Below are 21,913 nucleotides of genomic sequence, written 5' to 3' on the forward strand. Positions count from 1 at the left end.
GGCACAGCCATGTTAAATTTCAATGCCCAACCCATTAGTTGTCCCCCAGTAATAGGCCGCCACCACCCAACATTCTGACAGAAGCTTATTTTCCTTTTGGCATTGAAAACAAATGCATGCTCAGTCAAAGATTTCCTTAAAGGGATGCGTCAAGAAGGGCCAGGAGAGAGAGCTTTAGGTTAAATTCATCTGACAGCTAAGATGTATAGACACCTTTGCTCAAAAGCTCCTACAATGGCTTCATTCAGACGTCCGTTTTTCACATAAATGTTCAAGCCGTGATTTTTGCATACCGTGTGTCCATGCAAAAATCAGTCATCTGCATTTTTTTACTGCCATCAAGGATGGAAAAGTGCCAATACAAGTGTATGGGTCCGAGAAAATCAAGGGCCGGGCACGGATGGCATCAGTGTGTACACTGTGTGCTGTCCGTCATTAACATTGCAATAGATAGGAGAAGCTTTGTCATTTATTTTTTTCATATGTGAAATGCACTGATGAAACTCTGATGGTAAATACTGACAACTAACCAAACACTGACAAAACGCCGATTCAAAACACTGATGGTAAAAACAGGCATTAACAAAACACTGATGAAACTCCGATACAAAACACGGATAGTAAAAAGGACTGATGAAACCCTGATCCAAAATATTGATGGTAAAAACGGGCACTGACCAAACACTGATGAAATCCAGATCCAAAACACTGATGGTAAAAACGGGCACTGACCAAATACTGATGAAACTCCGAACCAAAACACTTATGGTAAAAACGGGCACTGACCAAATACTGATGAAACTCCGAACCAAAACACTGATGGTGAAGACGGGCACTGACCAAATACTGATGAAACTCCGATCCAAAACACTGATGGTAAAAACGGGCACTGACCAAATACTGATGAAACTCCGATTCAAAACACTGATGAAATCTAGATCCAAAACACTGATGGTAAAAACGGGCACTGACCAAATACTGATGAAACTCCGATCCATAACACTGATGGTAAAAACGGGCACTAACCAAATACTGATGAAACTCCGATCCAAAACACTGATGATGAAGACGGGCACTGATCAAATACTGATGAAACTCCGATCCAAAACACTGATGGTGAAAACGGGCACTAACCAAATACTGATGAAACTCCGATCCAAAACACTGATGATGAAGACGGGCACTGATCAAATACTGATGAAACTCCGATCCAAAACACTGATGGTAAAAACGGGCACTGACCAAATACTGATGAAACTCCGATTCAAAACACTGATGAAATCTAGATCCAAAACACTGATGGTAAAAACGGGCACTGACCAAATACTGATGAAACTCCGATCCATAACACTGATGGTAAAAACGGGCACTAACCAAATACTGATGAAACTCCGATCCAAAACACTGATGATGAAGACGGGCACTGATCAAATACTGATGAAACTCCAATCCAAAACACTGATGGTGAAAACGGGCACTAACCAAATACTGATGAAACTCCGATCCAAAACACTGATGGTGAAGACGGGCACTGACCAAATACTGATGAAACTCCGATCCAAAACACTGATGGTAAAAACGGGCACTGACCAAATACTGATGAAACTCCGATTCAAAACACTGATGAAATCTAGATCCAAAACACTGATGGTAAAAACGGGCACTGACCAAATACTGATGAAACTCCGATCCATAACACTGATGGTAAAAATGGGCACTAACCAAATACTGATGAAACTCCGATCCAAAACACTGATGATGAAGACGGGCACTGATCAAATACTGATGAAACTCCGATCCAAAACACTGATGGTGAAAACGGGCACTAACCAAATACTGATGAAACTCCGATCCAAAACACTGATGATGAAGACGGGCACTGATCAAATACTGATGAAACTCCGATCCAAAACACTGATGAAATCCAGATCCAAAACACTGATGGTAAAAACAGGCACTGACCAAATACTGATGAAACTCCGATACAAAACACTGATGGTAAAAACGGACTGACCAAATACTGATGAAACACCGATCCAAAACACTGATGGTAAAAACGGACTGACCAAACACTGATGAAACTCAGAATTAAAGCACAGATTGTAAAAACACACACTGACCCAAACACTGATGGTAAAAACGGGCACTGACCAAACCATTTTCTTTGTATACGTGAACAAACACGGACGTCTGAATGAAGACTAATTGATTTAAAAATGCTGCTGATTTCAATAAGACAGTTTGACTCATGCAATAAAGCACAACCTTGCGTGTGTGCACACTGAATTTTTTTAAGGCGTTTTTTTATTTAGGTTGTTTAGCTTTTAAGAAGAAACCTGAAAGTTCAGAATGTTATATATACACTAGCCAATGGCCTGAGTTTAATTTTCTATTAATTATTACTTAATTGATTATTACGCTGGAATTATCTTATTGTTATGTGTCCAACTTGTGCATCTAATAAAACCATTTCAGATTTTACTCTCTTGTGTTGTGGGGTATTTTTTTTTCTTTTTTTTTAATATGTAACTACTTGACCCTAATAAATGTTTGTGAAACAATTTCTGGAGCGCGGCACTTGTATCTGGGATTAGGTTGAGTTTAGTGTTTTAGGCGAAGAGGTTTGAAGAAGAGTAACCATACTATTTTTTCACTTGAGAAAAGGCGCTAGACCAGCTTTGAAACACGTTGTGGAAATAAAAACCGTTCAACTCCTCCTGGTCCTAAGGGTTCCTCATTACAGCAGCACAGTCGGATATTGTCTTATCGCCCAAATTGGTCAATATAGGTGGACTGAAATACTACTTTATAGTCAAATCTGTCAGCTTAGAATGGCGGTTCAAACCAAGTACAGGTGTTCGGTGCATCATAACGAGGCCAGTCATTTAAGTGCACCTGCCCACCAACTTGTCTCCCCCCACACCTTGATTGACAGCTTTGTCTCCACCAAGGAAGTGTGGAGATTAGTGATGAGCGAGCATGCTCGAATACGTTGTTATCCAAGCACGCTTGTGTTCTAAAAACGAATATTTTTTCCGTGCTCTAAAAAAAAATCTCAACTCGCCGCTCCTGCATGCATCGCAGCTGTTGAACTGCCACAACACATGCAGGACTTGCCAAACAAACGGGCAATTCCTGCATGTGTTGTGGCTGTCGAACAGAAACAAGCAGGCGCAGCGGGAGCATTTTTTTCTAGCACGCCGTAAATACTCGGTTACGACACAAGCGTGCTCGGATAACACCTTATCAGAGCACTCTCGCTCATCACTAGTGGAGATAGAGGAAAAATACGTAGGTGGGAAGGTACACTTTACTGTTTGGCCTCACCAAGGGTGCACCGAGCGCCTGTACTTAGATTGAACAGTCATTCTGGGCTGACAGTTTCCCTTTTAATTGTTTGATTTTTATGGGAATGTTTCCTCAATGCACAGAATTTACATAAAGTCTTTCATGCACCTACTACGCTGGTTTTCTTTTTTTTTATTATTCTATGCTTCGCTATTTATGCTAAAGTTAATGAGGAAGTTCTACAATTTGCCACAAAGATTGTAGATTTTGCTGCAGATTATCCTCAGGCCTGTCCAGAAAAAAAAAGAGAAAGCATTTGACCTTTGCTGCCAATTTTTTATGGTCCTGTTTATGTTTATACATACATCCTACTAGGTGTAAAATATACAGCATGAAATGTAAACCTTGATTACACTTTACAGTCATAAAAACTGCATCCCACACATCACTTTATCACTTTTGGGAATCGATTCTCTAATCCGTGGCTCATACACTCTGTTAAAGACTTCACATTTCCAATTTCTTTTATGTATTATTTTCTTTCAATCATCTATTATATATTTGCACAGCTTGCCTAAATTTTACATAGTTTATTGAAATGGATTAATAAGGACAATCTGAGCAGCACGATGGCTCAGCAGCTAGTGCTGTTGCTTTGCAGTGCTGGGGTCAAATCCCTCTCCGTTCATACTGATAGTGAATTTATGTTGTGAGACCCAGTGGGGACAGCATGTCTGTGAAGTGCTGTGGAATATGATGGCACTATTTAAGCAAAACATAATAAATACTAGAATATATTTTCTTACAGAGAAAAATAATTTCCCAGCCACTAGCCTTATATTTTTATTTTTGCCTAAAGCACCACTCCAGCTTTAGGTAAAGCTGAAAGTCAGAAGTTACGTCACAAGAGCTCCATGCAAGTCTGAGAGCCAGATTGAGAATGTCATCGACTTGTATTGAAAAGTGACCGGGAGCACGCCAGCAGGTCACTTTTCACTGCAGACCGACGGGAGCGACGCTGGAAAAGGATGAAGGCGGCAGGTAAGTATGAGACGGGAATTACACTTAAAGCACCTCTCCAGCGCTGCAATAAAAAAAAAGCTGGAATGGTGCTTTAAAGGGAACCTGTTACCCCCCCCCCCCCAGGGCGTTTTTAAGTAAAAGAGCCACCTTCAGCAGCACTACGGCTGCATTCTGTGAAGGTGGCTCTTCTGTTTCTGAGCCCTAGTAACGCAGAAATATAGACTTTATAAATAGGTCCTCATACCTGTATTGCGTCCCATAGGTATGGGACACACCTTAGCTGATGAGCTGACCTGCCAGTGACCTGCTTGTGTGGAGCTCAGCTCATCTCAGACGCTGAGAGAGGAAAAAGAAAGAGGAGGAGGGGGATGGGGGAAGGCGCAGCTAGAGTTGTCACAGCGCAAGCATACTGCACAGGAGGAGGCGGCGACGCACAGGGGCATGATGGATGGCTGGAAGGCGGCGCCCAGAATCAACAGGGACATGATGGACGGCTGGAAGGTGGCTGATACAGGGGGACACACCATACCTATGGGACGCATTACAGGTATGAGGACCTATTTATAAAAGTCGATATTTTAGCATTACTAGGGGTCAGACGCAGAAGAGCCACATTCACAGAATGCAGCCTTAGTGCTGCTGAAGGTGGCTCTTTTACTTAAAAACGCCGTGGGGGGGATGACAGGTTCCCTTTAAGGTAAAGCTGAATCACTACCTATAAACTAATAATATTGCTGCATCTTTTAAGGCCAATTACAGACAACCCCATTGTGTGGGAAAATTTATAGCGTTTTCAATCTTTTGCCACATATCAAAAGGATTTGGGCTAGTCACAAAGGCAAGCACTAGAGCGGATCAGTCCTGCCTTATTTGACAATAGCACGCCCACTGAGGCGTGACTGTGATCACTGATCCGGCCACAACTCTCTCCTCCCAGAACTTTGTATCCCACTGCGGCTTGTGAACGCTGCAACTTCCGGCAATTGTGTATCCTCCAAGAGACTTGGAGTACAAAATCCAGTGTATAATAAAAAAGCAAATTATTACTGATCACATAAAAAAGTGTAGTAATAAGTACAATAAATACAAACAGGATAAAGGCAATGACGCACAGTGTCAACAAACTACATATCCACAAGAAAAATGACAGGCATGGGAATCAAGGTGCACAAATAACTGTTGGAGCAAACAATGGATGGCATTTACATATAGGTAACATATAGGCTATAAGTGCACTGTCGGATAACATTGATCCGATATGGGAATAGCCAAATCTAAATAAAGAAAGCTCCCCAGTAATTAAATTAATTGGTGTGCCATAATATGAAGTAAAGGTAACTGTCACAACAACAGTGATGAGAACTCTCCGGGGCAAAACAACCCATCAGAATGTTATGAAATTGGACAAGTCATACCCATGAAAAAAGTGCATCTTACCCATAGTAACCTGTATGTGGATATGTGGTAATAGCTGCCCCAACGTGCGTTTCGCGTGGGCTTCCCCCTGAGGAAATGGTAGGTCATGGCATGGTAGGTGTGTGAGAGTCTGATCCTCAGTGTTTGAAACCTGTGCAACCTCCACGATGTTGTCACAGGTAGCGCTACATGTATTTTTTTTGGGTGGGGGGTTGTTTGTTGTTTGCATTTTGGGGGGAAAAAAGCTTCTTTATTTTCCCTTTTCCCCTGTATTCTAATGCAGTAATTGTCCCTGCAGTTTTTACACAGATTAAATACATTTATCTCGCGTTTCTTACCTGTTGCATTTCAAAACCTTCATAAATTGAAGTGAAGTTGATTTTCAGATGTGGTTTTCGTCTGCACTGTGAATTCCCTGCTAACCTTGTGGCTTGTGTGCATGCTGCTGGTAAATGGGATCAGTAAACGTGACCTAGAGAATCACAGGTCACAGAGGTCCATTAGCACATTACATGGGGACAGGATTCTCTAGACCGCATGCCTTCTTACAGCATTCTCCCTGAAGTCTAAAATGTCACCTAAATGGTGTAAAGCAAATAAAATGGCAAATCTGTGACAGTTTGCAAATGAATGCCTGAACGGATCAGGAGCAGGCTGCTCAACAGATTTGTTTTTTTTCCTGTCAAAAATGTTAAAAGTTTTGCCAAATAATACTGTCAGACAGGAAAATCCGGAAAATAAAAAAAACTGCCAACTTTTTTTTTTAATTGCCTTCAAAACTTTGTAAAGTCTGAGAAGAGTAAAAATTGCTGTAAATGTAATGTGCACAAACCAAAAACCAAGTCCCCTTATAGTATCAGACCCTGTTCAAGTCAGGTTTTCACCCTATGCTTAGTGTTTATCCCGGGAAAACCTCCAACATACAAGCTAAAAATACCCATAGTGCTATATTACCAAATAGAAGCTAACAGAGGTGTCCTTCTGGCTTCTGTATGGCCAGTATAAATTGGCATATACCCTACAGAGATAATATATAAATACGGTCTATATAATACATACACACATGCATGGACCACACGCACAACTTATTTTAAAGCGTGCCTTTCCTTCTTGCTGCCTTCGCCTCTCACATGAAGTTAAAACTTATTTTGTTAGACAATCCAAATTAATATGCCTATTAACTGTAAAGATTCTCTGTAGTTTACTATCCTTTTTTTGAGTAAGTGGTTCCTCCTTATCTGTATTCTGCCAGGACTATAGGTGCTGCACCCTCCTTTCACTCACTACTGCTCCTTCTACTTTGCAGTTACTCCGCCTATCCTAATATCTGGATACCGCGATAAAGAGGGGCCAGAAGATCGCAGCATCTGGTCACAAAATTCTTCACTGATTAGATCTGCTCCACCAACCTATTAAACAGTGCAGGTTGTTTTTGCACTGTCATTCCAAGGGTTAATCAGTTCAGTTGATCTCCTGGAGCTCTCCATCCTGAATTTCCTTAGCTGTTCTGAGTTGGCCACTCCCCTCTGGTATATATAAACACGTAGCATTATTGGTCCATGCTTTGAACCATAGCAAAACAGTGCTAACGCTTGGAACTGCCTACTGGAACTCTTGGTTAGAGCCACTGTCTTGAGCACTCCTGTCTGGAGACCACCAGCCAATCCTTCGACTGAACTCTTCCTACCGTACACCGGTATGGTCATATATACACGCGTGTGTTTTACTACTGCATTTGGTGGTGAAAGCACTGTATTATGCCGCATCTGTGAACAGTTAGTGCCGCCATTGCGGTTTTACGTAGTCATTTTTAATGCTCTATCAAGTTGTCTGAGAGGACAATCACCATCTAAATAGTCATCGTCAAATATTTGCAATCCATACGTATGTGCACATATTATAAAATGTTTTGGTTTTATGTCCCCGACTTTGTTTCACATTTATGACAATACTGTAGGATCCATCATAAGTTTATTGCACCTTTAGCTGGAGCAAAGCCTCAGGACAATTCTAGGTTGGATTTACGTCTTGTTCTGTAGAGATTTTACAAACCTTAAATTGCTGTTCTTGTTGTATCCTATTATTACCCGGACTCCAGAGGAAGCAATTTCTGTAGGTCTCTGTAATGGAGCGAGGAGATAAAAGGGTTGCAGTCAAATGACAGATCAACAGATTTCATCCTCATTGTTTTCTATTGCAGCTACACACCTCAGAAGATCATTTCAAACACGACGACGGCGAAAAGGCTGACGCCAAGCCAAAAAACAACAGGAAGACGTCATCCGTTTTTAAAGGGGCTTTCTTCCACATCAGGTATGTTAGAAGATCACAACTCGCTTCCAAGCTTCACTTTTATAATGTTGGTGGCTGTTAAGATTGAGAAACGCGTTTCTTAAAGCGCTTACATCCATTACGCTGCATCTTCAGAAGCGTATCTCGCCGCAGCCGTTTTGCTGATTTATCTCATTTGCGCACCAAAGTCGCAGCTTTCTGTTGTGGTTTTTTTTTTTTTTTTTTTTTTTTTCTTCTGCTTCCTTCTAAAGGAAAGTTCCCAAAGTGGTTGACGACGTTTCATTTTCTGTCCTTGCAAAATGAGTCTTCGGAAAGTTCTGTAATAATCTATCTTGCAACATTTGTCTTTTCTTACTAAAAAAAAAGTTACCTTTATATTTGTTAACGTTGAATTAAATGTTCTTTTTAGTCCTGCAGAGGAATTACATTTCGGATCTAAGGAAAGTGGAGAAAGGAAATGCGTTATTGTCCTGAATAATGTCACCAAAAATATCGTGGCGTTTAAGGTAAATCAAGCTTTCTGTTCTACAGGAGTTTTTATTTAAAGGGCTTTTTGGACGGCCTCCTGCAATACTTCATCTGTCCTGTCCTGAGTGTGAAAAAGGCCATGTCAACCAGTCTATGTGAGGAAACTAAAAGCTTCCCTCTCCACTAATGTTAATGCTAAAATATATGTTATATTATATAAGAATAAAAAAGTCATCTCGCCTGGCCCTCCCGGCTAATTTATGACCACATCAAAGATCCACTCCCCTTTGATTTGGTCTGTGGTTATAAATCAGTGCAGAGGAGCTCAGAAAAAGAATAAAAAAGTTACAAACTCCCCTGTCAGAACCAGCCGTGTCCTTAGATCAGTAATTCTGCAGGCAGAAATAGATGTGGTCACGCAGAGGAGATAGAAGGAAAGCTGTGCAACATTTTTAATGAAACCCAATTTAAAAAAAAAATGTAGCCAAAAATCTATTTAATAGAAAATAAAAATGCCCGAAAGGTGTCATTATTGTTTAAAGCACCACTCATCAGCTTTCTTTTTTTTAATTTCAGTACTGGAGTGGTGCCACTAATCTAAGTTCCCTGATCATAGATTTATACTTACCAGCTGCTGTCTTCAGCTCTTCCCGGCATCTCTCCAGTTCCGTGCCGCCATCTTGTAACCACAACTTCTGACTGACTGGAAATTAGAAGTAACGGTCACAGTTGTCAATGTAAGTCTATGAGAGTCTCGTTCTGGCACTCATAGAATTACAATGGATTTTGACTTCCGAATCGCCCAGCAACCATTGGAGCAATGTGACAGGTCACAGCATGCTGGAGACTGACCGGATTGGCGCCAATAAAAGATGAAGATAAGTGTAATACTAGGAGCAGCGAAGATTAGTAGCATCACTCAATTGCTTCAATTAAAAAAATGCTGACGTCGCGCTTTAAAGGGGGTTTTACACTTAGCGATACATTGCTAGCGATATCGCTATGTGTGATACTTACCTCCGACCGGCTCCCCCGCTGTCCATCACTGATCGCGTGAGAAGGTCCGGCTCCATTTCTCGTCGGGCGCTTCCTGCTGGCGCCGATGAGCGACGCGTGGAGGTGGGCAGGAGGACGTCAGGATCGCTGTGTGTGAAAGGTGAGTATCGTACACTGCGTCGCTGCTGCATCGCTGTGAGATCTGCCTGTTTGGCAGCTCACTAGCGATCATTTAGCGATGCACCAGCGATCCTGACCGGGTCGGATCGCTGGTGCATCGCTAAATGTAAAGGGGCCTTAAGGCTTTTTAAATTATTTTTCTTTTTTTTTTTCTTGTAGTTTATAATGAATTGTCCTTTTTGTTATGGAAATCGACAATAGCTTTTTCCTTAGATCTTTTAGATTATAGCAGAGCAGATCCAGTAGTGTCATTGTAGGCAGAAAGGGTCAGCCGCTATAATGTCTCCCGTAGAAATCACGCAGAGAATATAAGAGATCCTTCTCCCCTAATTCTCTTATATACGCTTAAAAGCTGCAACATGAAGGGCAATTTACAGCAGAGTTGAGCTGTGCTGTAAATCCAGCACTGGGGCAAAACACTAGAACTCTTGCTGAAGCAGAGGCATCGGCGTGCATCTCTTTGCCTATTTTTCTAGCTTTAGCTGCTGTGCCTTGAGCCTCTTCTCTCCATACACTTCTATGGGCAGAAGGTTTACCAGACCTCACAGTGAAGCTGGCCAGTCTCGATCTCTTCTGCACGGATTCTGCTGCTTTTTCTGCGCTCCACTGCACTGATTTATAACTACAGACCACATCAAAGGAGAGCTGATCTTTGATGTGGTCATAAACTAGCTGAGAGGCCCACGGAGTGTTACTTGTGAATGGAAGAATGCTCCTTGCAAGAGGCAGGGAGAAAAGAATCTGATAACTGGAGAAGGAAGCATTTTTCTGTAAAAAGATACGTTACAAAGTTTCTTTCCTTCACTCGTACTGTTGACTTATGTTACGTTTAAGTTGGGACAGTTTTACCCATTCATTCTGCCTTTAGGTCAGGACAACAGCCCCTGATAAATTTCGGGTAAAGCCAAGCAACAGCAGTTGTGAACCCGGATCGACGGTGGACATTGTGGTCTCCCTGCATGCAGGTAATGTCGTGTGACCCAGGGGGTGACTCGTATTAGAAGACATGTGAGGGGTTTACATTTAGAGATTTGTCTGTTTCTTCAAGGAGGATTTTTCTATTAGGAGCGTTTCCATTTCTCGACCTTTACAGAAAAACCCTTTGCACTTGAGATATGTTCCATAGAAGCTGTAAGGAGACTTTTAGGTGTACGTTTCCCATCACATAAGTTTGATAATATAATGACAAGCCGAGCCAGTGATTGATTGCACTGCAATGACAGAAGGCTTCTCCACAGGTAGACACACAGGTCTACACAGAAAATGTGCCGAACATTCAGGACAAATTGGCTCCAAGTGTAATCGAAAATGCATTGGCCTCTTCATCTCCGCTTGTTGGACCTGTTTTCCTAAATTGCTTTCTTCCTTATTTTTTCCTTGTTGTTTTTTTTTCCATTACAAAGCATCCGCTGCATCACTTCAAGACCGCTTCTTGGTAATGGCTGCTGAGATGGAGCAATGTTCGGGGACAGGAGCACAGGAACTGGCCCAGTTTTGGAAGGAAGTGCCCAGGAATAAGGTCATGGAGCACAGGTAAAGCGCCTTGATATGGCTCCATCCAAGGTGGCAGCTATTTATGTGCTACCGTAACTATACTCCACTGGGATACGGTAATATGCGTTTTTGACAGCAAAGCTCGCAGTTTTAATTTATTCAGCTTACTTTATTCATGTTACTGAGCATTAGAATTTTAACACCTGGTCCATATATACCGTACATCCAGTGAAGGTGCACCAGAGGACACATTTATGCAGCTTTTATTGAGGTCGTTTCATGCCCATCATGATCCTTCTAGCACACAACCAGAATTTTTAGCAGTTACTGTATTAAAGTAGCACTCCTGGTTTGTTGGTTTTTATTTCATCCTGTCGTTTGTCCTCCATTATATGTAAATCGGCTAGTATTACATTATTTAATCTTTTTTTATACCTGGAAATTGATGCTATACTTGTCATCAGTTAGTTCTTGTGATCACATGGTGGTGACCCCCTAGAATTGCTTGCAGATTATTATGTTCTGTGATCATTTTCTTGGTCAATAAACATTTCTTATCTGATGCCGTTGCATGGACTGTATCACTGAAGTTCTTTATGGTGGTGGGGGGGGGCAGAAGCTTATATCCAGGATAATGATGATGACTACACAGTGCCTGTATCAAAATTGTAATGTAGGAGATGACCGTTCAGCTCCCTTACTTTATGTTTATAATATATTTGCTTATTTTGGAGAATATAGGGGGACAGATAATCCCACTTCAGCTCTTGGGAAGACTGTGTGATTATCGGCAGAATAAAGTGAAAAAAAAAATGCATGATGAAAGTTAAAAATCAAGATAGAAGCTGAGGAAAAGAAAACGGGAGGTTGAAACATATGGTAGTAAGTGCAAAGTGTAAAAGGAAATCAGGTGGAGGATGAGGTTGAAATAATGGGAGTGCTTCTTTTAACCCCTTTCCTACATCGGGCTTAATAGTACGCTGATGTCAGACACCCTCCCTTTGATGTGGGCTGCAGCTGTGAGCCCATATCTTTCCCGGCACATGTCAGCTGTTTTGAACAGCTTGCATGTGCCACTAACAGCCGCGGGAGGAATCTCGATCCTCCCGCGGCTGTTAACCCGTTAACTCTGACAGCAGCATTTAAAAGGAATCTGTCACCCCATTTTTGGCCTATAAGATGCGGCCACCGCCATCAGGGGCTTATCTACAGCATTCTAATAAGTGAAAGAGAAGAAAAACAAGATAGATTATACTCACCCCCTGATGAAGGAAGTCCTGCTTCCGAAACGTACGTCGGGGCTTGTAAAGCACGGGGTCTCCAGTGCCCGTGTTTCTGGTATGTGAGCTAGTTACTTGTCTTTGGATTACCTTGCGTCCTGTGCAGCTGAGCGGTCGGGGATTATACCCTTAACCCCTTACTGTCTGGCCGACTCTCTACTGTGTATTTCTTACATGTCTGCCAGGACTCTTGTAACTTACATATTCTATAGATATTATTTCTCTCACAACCAGAGGTGATTTTATATATTTATCTGATTATGCTTACAGTTGTGGCCAAAAGTATTGACACCCCTGCAATTCTGTCAGATAATACTCAGTTTCTTCCTGAAAATGATTGCAAACACAAATTCTTTGGTATTATTATCTTCATTTAATTTGTCTTAAATGAAAAAACACAAAAAGAATTGTCCTAAAGCCAAATTGGATATAATTCCACACCAAACATAAAAAAGAGGGTGGACAAAAGTATTGGCACTGTTCGAAAAATCATGTGATGCTTCTCTAATTTGTGTAATTAACAGCACCTGTAACTTACCTGTGGCACCTAACAGGTGTTGGCAATAACTAAATCACACTTGCAGCCAGTTGACATGGATTAAAGTTGACTCAACCTGTGTCCTTGTGTCTACCACATTGAGCATGGAGAAAAGAAAGAAGACCAAAGAACTGTCTGAGGACTTCAGAAACCAAATTGTGAGGAAGCATGAGCAATCTCAAGGCTACAAGTCCATCTCCAAAGACCTGAATGTTCCTGTGTTTACCGTGCACAGTGTCATCAAGAAGTTTAAAGCCCATGGCACTGTGGCTAACCTCCCTAGATGTGGACGGAAAAGAAAAATTGACAAGAGATTTCAACGCAAGATTGTGCGGATGTTGGATAAAGAACCTCGACTAACATCCAAACAAGTTCAAGCTGCCCTGCAGTCCGAGGGTACAACAGTGTCAACCCGTACTATCCGTCGGCGTCTGAATGAAAAGGGACTGTATGGTAGGAGACCCAGGAAGACCCCCACTTCTTACCCCGAGACATAAAAAAACCAGGCTGGAGTTTGCCAAAACTTACCTGAAAAAGCCTAAAACGTTTTGGTAGAATGTTCTCTGGTCAGGTGAGACAAAAGTAGAGCTTTTTTGGCAAAGGCATCAACATAGAGTTTACAGGAGAAAAAAAGAGGCATTCAAAGAAAAGAACACGGTCCCTACAGTCAAACATGGCGGAGGTTCCCTGATGTTTTGGGGTTGCTTTGCTGCCTCTGGCACTGGACTGCTTGACCGTGTGCATGGCATTATGAAGTCTGAAGACTACCAACAAATTTTGCAGCATAATGTAGGGCCCAGTGTGAGAAAGCTGGGTCTCCCTCAGAGGTCCTGGGTCTTCCAGCAGGACAATGACCCAAAACACACTTCAAAAAGCACTAGAAAATGGTTTGAGAGAAAGCACTGGAGACTTCTAAGGTGGCCAGCAATGAGTCCAGACCTGAATCCCATAGAACACCTGTGAAGAGATCTAAAAATGGCAGTTTGGAGAAGGCAACCTTCAAATATCAGGGACCTGGAGCAGTTTGCCAAAGAAGAATGGTCTAAAATTCCAGCAGAGCATTGTAAGAAACTCATTGATGGTTACCGGAAGCGGTTGGTCGCAGTTATTTTGGCTAAAGGTTGTGCAACCAAGTATTAGGCTGAGGGTGCCAATTCTTTTGTCTGGCCCATTTTTTGGAGTTTTGTGTGAAATGATCAATGTTTTGCTTTTTGCTTCATTCTCTTTTGTGTTTTTTCATTTAAGACAAATTAAATGAAGATAATAATACCAAAGAATTTGTGTTTGCAATCATTTTCAGGAAGAAACTGAGTATTATCTGACAGAATTGCAGGGGTGTCAATATTTTTGGCCACAACTGTATGTCATGGACACTGTGTACTTTCCGTGTCTGTTATTTTATATGTCACTCTTGGTGTGCCACTATGCCTTTTACCTGTGTCCTTAATTAAGATTTATGATTTTTCTAACTATTTCTGGACATTTATGCACTTGTTTTCTTCTCTTGTCTTTTTGATATGTATATCTACAGTGTGTCCCACACTGATTAGCTATGGGCTGATTATGGTTTCCTTATGATATATATTGAATATGACTCTGATATATGATGTCGTTATATTCCAGCCCTTTGCACTGTCATTTATGCTCATTATTGGTAATACAGTGTGGGGTTTTTAGAGGACATCTGGGCATTTTCCTCCAAAATAAATGGGTTGTCCAACTGACAGGAAAAAACTGGCCAAAGCGAAGAATGTTAGAAACCTATACGTTCTCAATCAATCCCTCTAGGCAGGCTCAGACTGGCCCATAGGGTAACAAGGGAATCCCCCGGTGGGCCCCAGTGCAGATCTGGGCTCCCAACCCCACTGTATGGGGAGTACTTGGCATAATTCACTTGATTCACTCTGTACAGAAAAAAACAGCATCTCATTATTCATTAACCAAACTCCCCAGCTTACTATTATATAGACATATGGGTAAATTTGTGAACGAGGGTAGTGTAATATTTGTATGCAGGTGAGAAGTGGGTCCCCCCCAAAGTCAATGTTACTGGTGGGCGCTTGGCACCCCAGTCCGACACTGCCTCTAGGTCAGGTGCCTGACAAACCAGACATTATCAACTCTAGTCCAGAAGAAAACCATCAAAGTGTAGGAAGGCCGAACCATGCAGTATAGGGTCACAGGCGCAGCATTTTGATAAGAAAGCTCATTATTTTACTAAAACAGTAGCTATTGGTCAGAAATAATAACGGCTAAAAGCATTAAATATACTTGGCAGAAAATAATAGAAGAAATCGTATTATCTGTAATTACTTTGGCATTTAAATCTTATGAATATTGTAGGTTCAAAAGGTTTCGTCTGCGGAACGCACAGAGACTTCTGAAGTTTAATGAAGCACCAACTTTGCCGCTGAATCGTCATTAATTAAGTTCTCGCTCAGAATTGTTTCCTATTTATTATAATGAACAGAGTGGTAACACGGAGACGAGTTGTTCATTACATAAGTCCCTCTGTTTTCTGGCAATTAATTCTTGTTCCGAAGTTCCGAGCCTCTTTGAAGTATTATTGTTTGTGTTGCTGTTCACGTCTTTGCTTTTAATGACATGCGGCCAGGCATTAATGAAGGTGCACTTGAGAATTAGAAGTACATGGACACTTTGAATTTCACAAGCGTTGCCATTATCGGCAAAGATGATTATTATGATTGTTTTAGCATCAGGAGCTTCTTATTGTTGGGACACAGCAGCAGGAGCCACCTGGTCTAACTCCGCCCCCTTCTTTGATAAGCATCTCACTGTCTACAGCCGTGGTATGTACAGAGCCTAGTGTGGGTGGGGGCAGCTGTGGTGTGGGCAGAGTTAGCTTCCTCGGCTTTGCTTCATGCTAAATCTAAAAACTCTGATTGTATCAAAATGACAGCACCCAGTAAACTAAGTGATACATCATCGGATTCAGGGTCTCTTTCTCTACATCATGCTGCTCTCAGGTGAGATTGCAAAAACCTGCTGACAGATTCACGTTAAAAAGAGGACCTGTCACCAGCTTAAAAGTGAGCAGTTCTGCTTTTATCTTATTCCTACTGCTCCCCAAGTATTACATTGTTTTTCTGTTTTTAAATATACCATACGGTTCCTGATATATAGAGCTTTAATTATTTATTACTGCTAATCTTCTTAGTCTTTACCAGTGGGGGGTATGGGTTTTAGGATTCTTTGTTTGCATGCCTTAAAGGGGTTGGTGTACTGGGCAGTGTGCTCCATTTAATGATGGTGAATTCTGGTAGGTATTGGTGCTAAGCACTATTGCACTTTACCTTGAAGCTCCAAGGGGTCTTTCTTTATTAATTGCTCTATATTCATTTACCAGCTGAAGAACCTGGCACTTCCCGGGCATAGTAACTAACTACGGTTAGTTATAACAAATTATAATGAATATATATATATATATATATATATATATATATATATATATATATATATATATATATATATCTCAAGAAAAAAGGGCAGCACTACCAAAATAATACAGCAGGTGCAAAACCTATTCAGCAGTGTCCAAACAGCCAAAATGACAAAAGGGAAAAAAAATAGGCAGCACTCAAATTAAATATGAAAAAAGTGGATACTTTACTGATCCTCAGATGGCACATTTAATTTGAGTGCTGCCTATTTTATATATATATATATATATATATATATATATATATATATATATATATATATATATATATATATATACACAACGACAGCAAAGTCCAGCAATAACGTGAGCAATCCAGGATGCTGTTAAAAATTTTTTTCTTTTTATTCATAAATCCATTAAAATGCAATGGTCCAAGCAGTTCAAAACAGCAATAACGCAGGAAAGTCGTGCAGATAGGACTACGCGTTTCAGCGGTAGAACCCGCCTTCTTCACGGTCCAGGCGGGTTCTACCTGTGAAGAAGGCGGGTTCTACCGCTGAAACGCGTAGTCCTATCTGCACGACTTTCCTGCGTTGTTGCTGTTTTGAACTGCTTGGACCATTGCATTTTAATGGATTTATGAATAAAAAGAAAAAAAATTTTAACAGCATCCTGGATTGCTCACGTTATTGCTGGACTTTGCTTTGTCGTTGTTCACATTTGTATGGATGGACTCCTACATCCAGATCCGGGCACAACGGAGTTAACCAGGTCAGCTGAGGTTCCAGGTGGTTCACAGGAGTGAGCTGGTCTACATTGTTGGATATATATATATATATATACACTCACTGGCCACTTTATTAGGTACACCATGCTAGTAACGGGTTGGACCCCCTTTTGCCTTCAGAACTGCCTCAATTCTTCGTGGCAGAGATTCAACAAGGTGCTGGAAGCATTCCTCAGAGATTTTGGACCATATTGACATGATGGCATCACACAGTTGGCGCAGATTTGTCGGCTGCACATCCCTGATGCGAATCTCCCGTTCCACCACATCCCAAAGATGCTCTATTGGATTGAGATCTGGTGACTGAGGAGGCCATTTGAGTACAGTAAACTCATTGTCATGTTCAAGAAACCAATCTGAGATGATTCGAGCTTTATGACATGGCGCATTATCCTGCTGAAAGTAGCCATCAGATGTTGGGTACATTGTGGTCATAAAGGGATGGACATGGTCAGCAACAATACTCAGGTAGGCTGTGGCGTTGCAACGATGCTCAATTGGTACCAAGGGGCCCAAAGAGTGCCCAGAAAAAATTCCCCACACCATGACACCACCACCACCAGCCTGAACCGTTGATACAAGGCAGGATGGATCCATGCTTTCATGTTGTTTACACCAAATTCTGACCCTACCATCCGAATGTCGCAGCAGAAATCGAGACTCATCAGACCAGGCAACGTTTTTCCAATCTTCTACTGTCCAATTTCGATGAGCTTGTGCAAATTGTAGCCTCAGTTTCCTGTTCTTAGCTGAGAGGAGTGGTACCCAGTGTGGTCTTCTGCTGCTGTAGCCCATCTGCCTCAAAGTTCGACGCACTGTGCGTTCAGAGATGCTCTTCTGCCTACCTTGGTTGTAACGGGTGGCAATTTGAGTCACTGTTGCCTTTCTATCAGCTCGAACCAGTCTGCCCATTCTCCTCTGACCTCTGGCATCAACATGGCATTTCCGGCCACAGAACTGCCACTCACTGGATTTTTTTTCTTTTTCGGACCATTCTCTGTAAACCCTAGAGATGGTTGTGCGTGAAAATCCCAGTAGATCAGCAGTTTCTGAAATACTCAGACCAGCCCTTCTGGCACCAACAATCATGCCACGTTCAAAGGCACTCAAATCACCTTTCTTCCCCATACTGATGCTCGGTTTGAACTGCAGGAGATTGTCTTGACCATGTCTACATGCCTAAATGCACTGAGTTGCTGCCATGTGATTGGCTGATTAGAAATTAAGTCTTAACACACAGTTGGACAGGTGTACCTAATAAAGTGGCCAGTGAGTGTGTGTGTATATATATATATATATATATATATATATATATATATATATATATAGCTGAGTGAATAGCCCCGCCCACTTCACATATCCACATTCACTATAATATCCCACACAATCCCATCAGCCAGAGCCACCGGACTACTACCCCTTATATCCCACATCGTCCTGTCACCCAGAGCCACCGGACTACTACCCCTTATATCCCACATCATCCTGTCAGCCAGAGCTACCGGATTACTACCCCTTATATCCCACATCGTCCTGTCACCCAGAGCCACCGGACTACTACCCCTAATATCCCACATCGTCCCGTCACCCAGAGCCACCGGACTACTACCACTAATATCCCATATCATCTCATCAGCCAGAGCCACCGGATTACTACCCCTAATATCCCACATCGCCCGTCACCCAGAGCCACCGGACTACTACCCCTTATATCCCACATCATCCTGTCAGCCAGAGCCACCGGACTACTACCCCTAATATCCCACATCGTCCCGTCACCCAGAGCCACCGGACTACTACCCCTAATATCCCACATCGTCCCGTCAGCCAGAGCCACTGGACTACTACCCCTTATATCCCACATCATCTCGTCAGCCAGAGCTACCGGATTACTACCCCTAATATCCCACATCATCCCGTCACAGCCGCTGGACTACTACCCCTAATATTCCACATCATCCCGTCAGCCAGAGCCACCGGACTACTGCCCCTAATATCACACATCATTCCGTCAGCCAGAGCCACCGGACTACTACCCCTAATATCGCACATTAGCCAGAGCCACCGGACTACTACCCCTAATATCCCACATTGTCCCGTCAGCCAGAGCCACTGGACTACTGCCCCTAATATCCCACATCATCTCATCAGCCAGAGCTACCGGATTACTACCCCTAATATCCCACATCATCCCGTCACAGCCGCTGGACTACTACCCCTAGTATCCCGCATCATCCCGTCAGCCAGAGCCACCGGACTACTACCCCTAATATCCCACATCCCATCAGCCAGAGCCACCGGACTACTACCCCTAATATCCCATATCATCCCATCAGCCAGAGCCACCGGACTACTACCCCTAATATCCCACATCATCATGTCAGCAAGAGCGCTGAGTGGAACGGTCCTAACTTCCATACCTGGGGTCAGAACCAGAGCGCTGAGTGGATTTGCCCTCACTTCCATACCGGGGATCCCTTTAAGAGGGGCCTTGGGTCACAACCAGAGCGCTGAGTGGATTTGCCCCCACTTCCATACCGGGGATCCCTTTAAGAGAGCTTAGGATCAGAACCAGAGCGTTAAGTGGATTTGCCCTTATTTGCATACCAGTGATCCCTTTAAGAGAGCCTGGGGTCAGTACCAGAGCATTTGAAGGCAATTGCCCTGACTTCCATACCGGGGATCCCTTTAAGAGAGGCCTGGGGTCAGAAACAAAGCGCAGTGTGGATTTGCCCTAACTTCCATACCAATGATCCCTTTAAGAGACCCTCGGGTCTTTCTCTCCCCTTTTCCAGAGTTCTGTTCCTTTAAATTTCGTACACTGGCTGCTGTGACAGATCCGTCCGAAAACCGGATCCGGTGCATCAGTTTTTTGCAAATCTTCAACGGATCCGTTTTTTCACACTTTGACGGTTTGGTATGGGGGATGTGTGATGGGTATATCCCCTTCCTGACATCTGACGTACTATCCCGTCCATGGGATCCGGGCTCCTATGCCCATGGACGGGATAGTACGTCATAGCGATCAGCGCTGATCGTGGCCGGGTGTCAGCTGATTATCACAGCTGACACCCGGCACGATGTGTCAGGAGTGGTCACGGACTGCCCCCGGCACGTTAACCCCTGGCACACTGCGATCAAACACGATCGCAGTGTACTGGGGGTTTAGGGAAGCATCGGCAGGGAGGGGGCTCCCTCCTTGCTTCCCTGAGACCCCTGCAGCAGCGCGATGTTCAGCGCTGCTGCAGGGGCCTCCTTTCCTGCAGATCCCCGGATCCAATATGGCGGCGGGGACCTTCGGGGGCCTGCAGGGAGCCGGCTTCCTCACTGCCCGCAGAGCACCGGCATGAGGAAGCCTTCTGCAGTCCCTGTGTAAGATCGCTGATCTGTCACAGCGATCTGTGATGTGACAGATCAGCGATCTCACACATGACAGTTATGTCCCCCCTGGGACAATGTAATAAAGTTTAAAAAAAAAAAAAGTGTAAAAATGATTTATAAAAAAATCGCTAAATAAATTTAAAAAAAGTATTCCCTAATAAATTCATTTTTTGGAAATAAAAAAAAAAACAATAAAAGTACACATATTTAGTATCGCCGCGTCCATAACGTCCCACCCTATAAAGCTGTCCCATTAGTTAACCCCCTTAGTGAACCCCTTAAAAAATAAAAAACAAAGCAAAAAATAGTGCTTTATTATCATACCGACGAACAAAAAGTGCAATAACGCGCAATCAAAAAGACAAATCTAAATATCCATAGGGTTAATAAAGGGTTAATAAACTTCTTGAATGTGGTTTTGAGCACCTTGAGGGGTGCAGTTTTTAGAATGGTGTCACTTTTGGGTATTTTCTATCATATAGACCCCTCAAAGTGACTTCAAATGTGATGTGGTCCCTAAAAATAAAATGGTGTTGCAAAAATGAGAAATCGCTGGTCAACTTTTAACCCTTATAACTTCCTAACAAAAAAAAATGTTAGTTCCAAAATTGTGCTGATGTAAAGTAAACATGTGGGAAATGTTACTTATTAAGTTTTTTGTGTTCCATATCTCTGTGATTTAAGGGCATAAAAATTCAAAGTTGGAAAATTGCAACATTTTCAAAATTTTCGCCAAATTTCCGTTTTTTTCACAAATAAACGCAAGTTATATCAATTAACTTTTACCACTAACATGAAGGACAATATGTCACGAGAAAACAATGTCAGAATCACCGGGATCCATGGAAGCGTTTCAGAGTTAATACCTCATAAAAGGACAGTGGTCAGAATTGTAAAAATTGGCCCGGTCATGAACGTGCAAACCACCCTTGGGGGTAAAGGGGTTAAAGGCACAGGAGTGGGGATTCATTTCTGTCATGTCCTCGCTGCTCCTTTCTAGGGGGCAGACAATGGCTGGGAGCTTATGTTCCCGGGGATGCTAGATTTCTCCCACCATGTCTGTGTCTGCTGAGGTGTTGTCAAGTGTGAAAACTTTCTCATAGCAACCAATCACAGCTCAGCTTCTTTTAACTAGCTCTGGTGAAATGAGAGATGCTTAGTGAATGGTTGCAAGGAAAACTGTTGCTCATAGCAACCAATCACAGCTCAGCTTCTTTTGAACAGCTCTGGTGAAATGAAAGATGCTTTGTGATTGGTTGGTGATGCACACATACATACATTCAAATATATATATATATATATACCTTGCACATGTACAGCACACTGGAATTAATGGTGCTTTAATAATAAATAATATCTCTGAAACC

General features: G+C 42.5%; 1 protein-coding gene across 1 annotated transcript in view; it reads left to right on the forward strand.

Moving 5' to 3' along the window:
• Positions 1–21,913, forward strand: part of MOSPD2 (motile sperm domain containing 2) — a 116,259-nt gene that overhangs the window by 76,835 nt on the left and 17,511 nt on the right. The window contains exons 10-13 of the mRNA XM_073565241.1: positions 7,928–8,040; positions 8,429–8,525; positions 10,532–10,628; positions 11,067–11,196. Of these exons, the coding sequence (XP_073421342.1) occupies positions 7,928–8,040; positions 8,429–8,525; positions 10,532–10,628; positions 11,067–11,196 (437 nt within the window). The remainder of the gene's footprint in view (positions 1–7,927; positions 8,041–8,428; positions 8,526–10,531; positions 10,629–11,066; positions 11,197–21,913) is intronic.

This window comes from Dendrobates tinctorius, unplaced genomic scaffold (assembly GCF_039654945.1).
Source record: "Dendrobates tinctorius isolate UK_male_01 unplaced genomic scaffold, ASM3965494v1 ptg000016l, whole genome shotgun sequence".
NCBI lineage: Eukaryota > Metazoa > Chordata > Amphibia > Anura > Dendrobatidae > Dendrobates > Dendrobates tinctorius.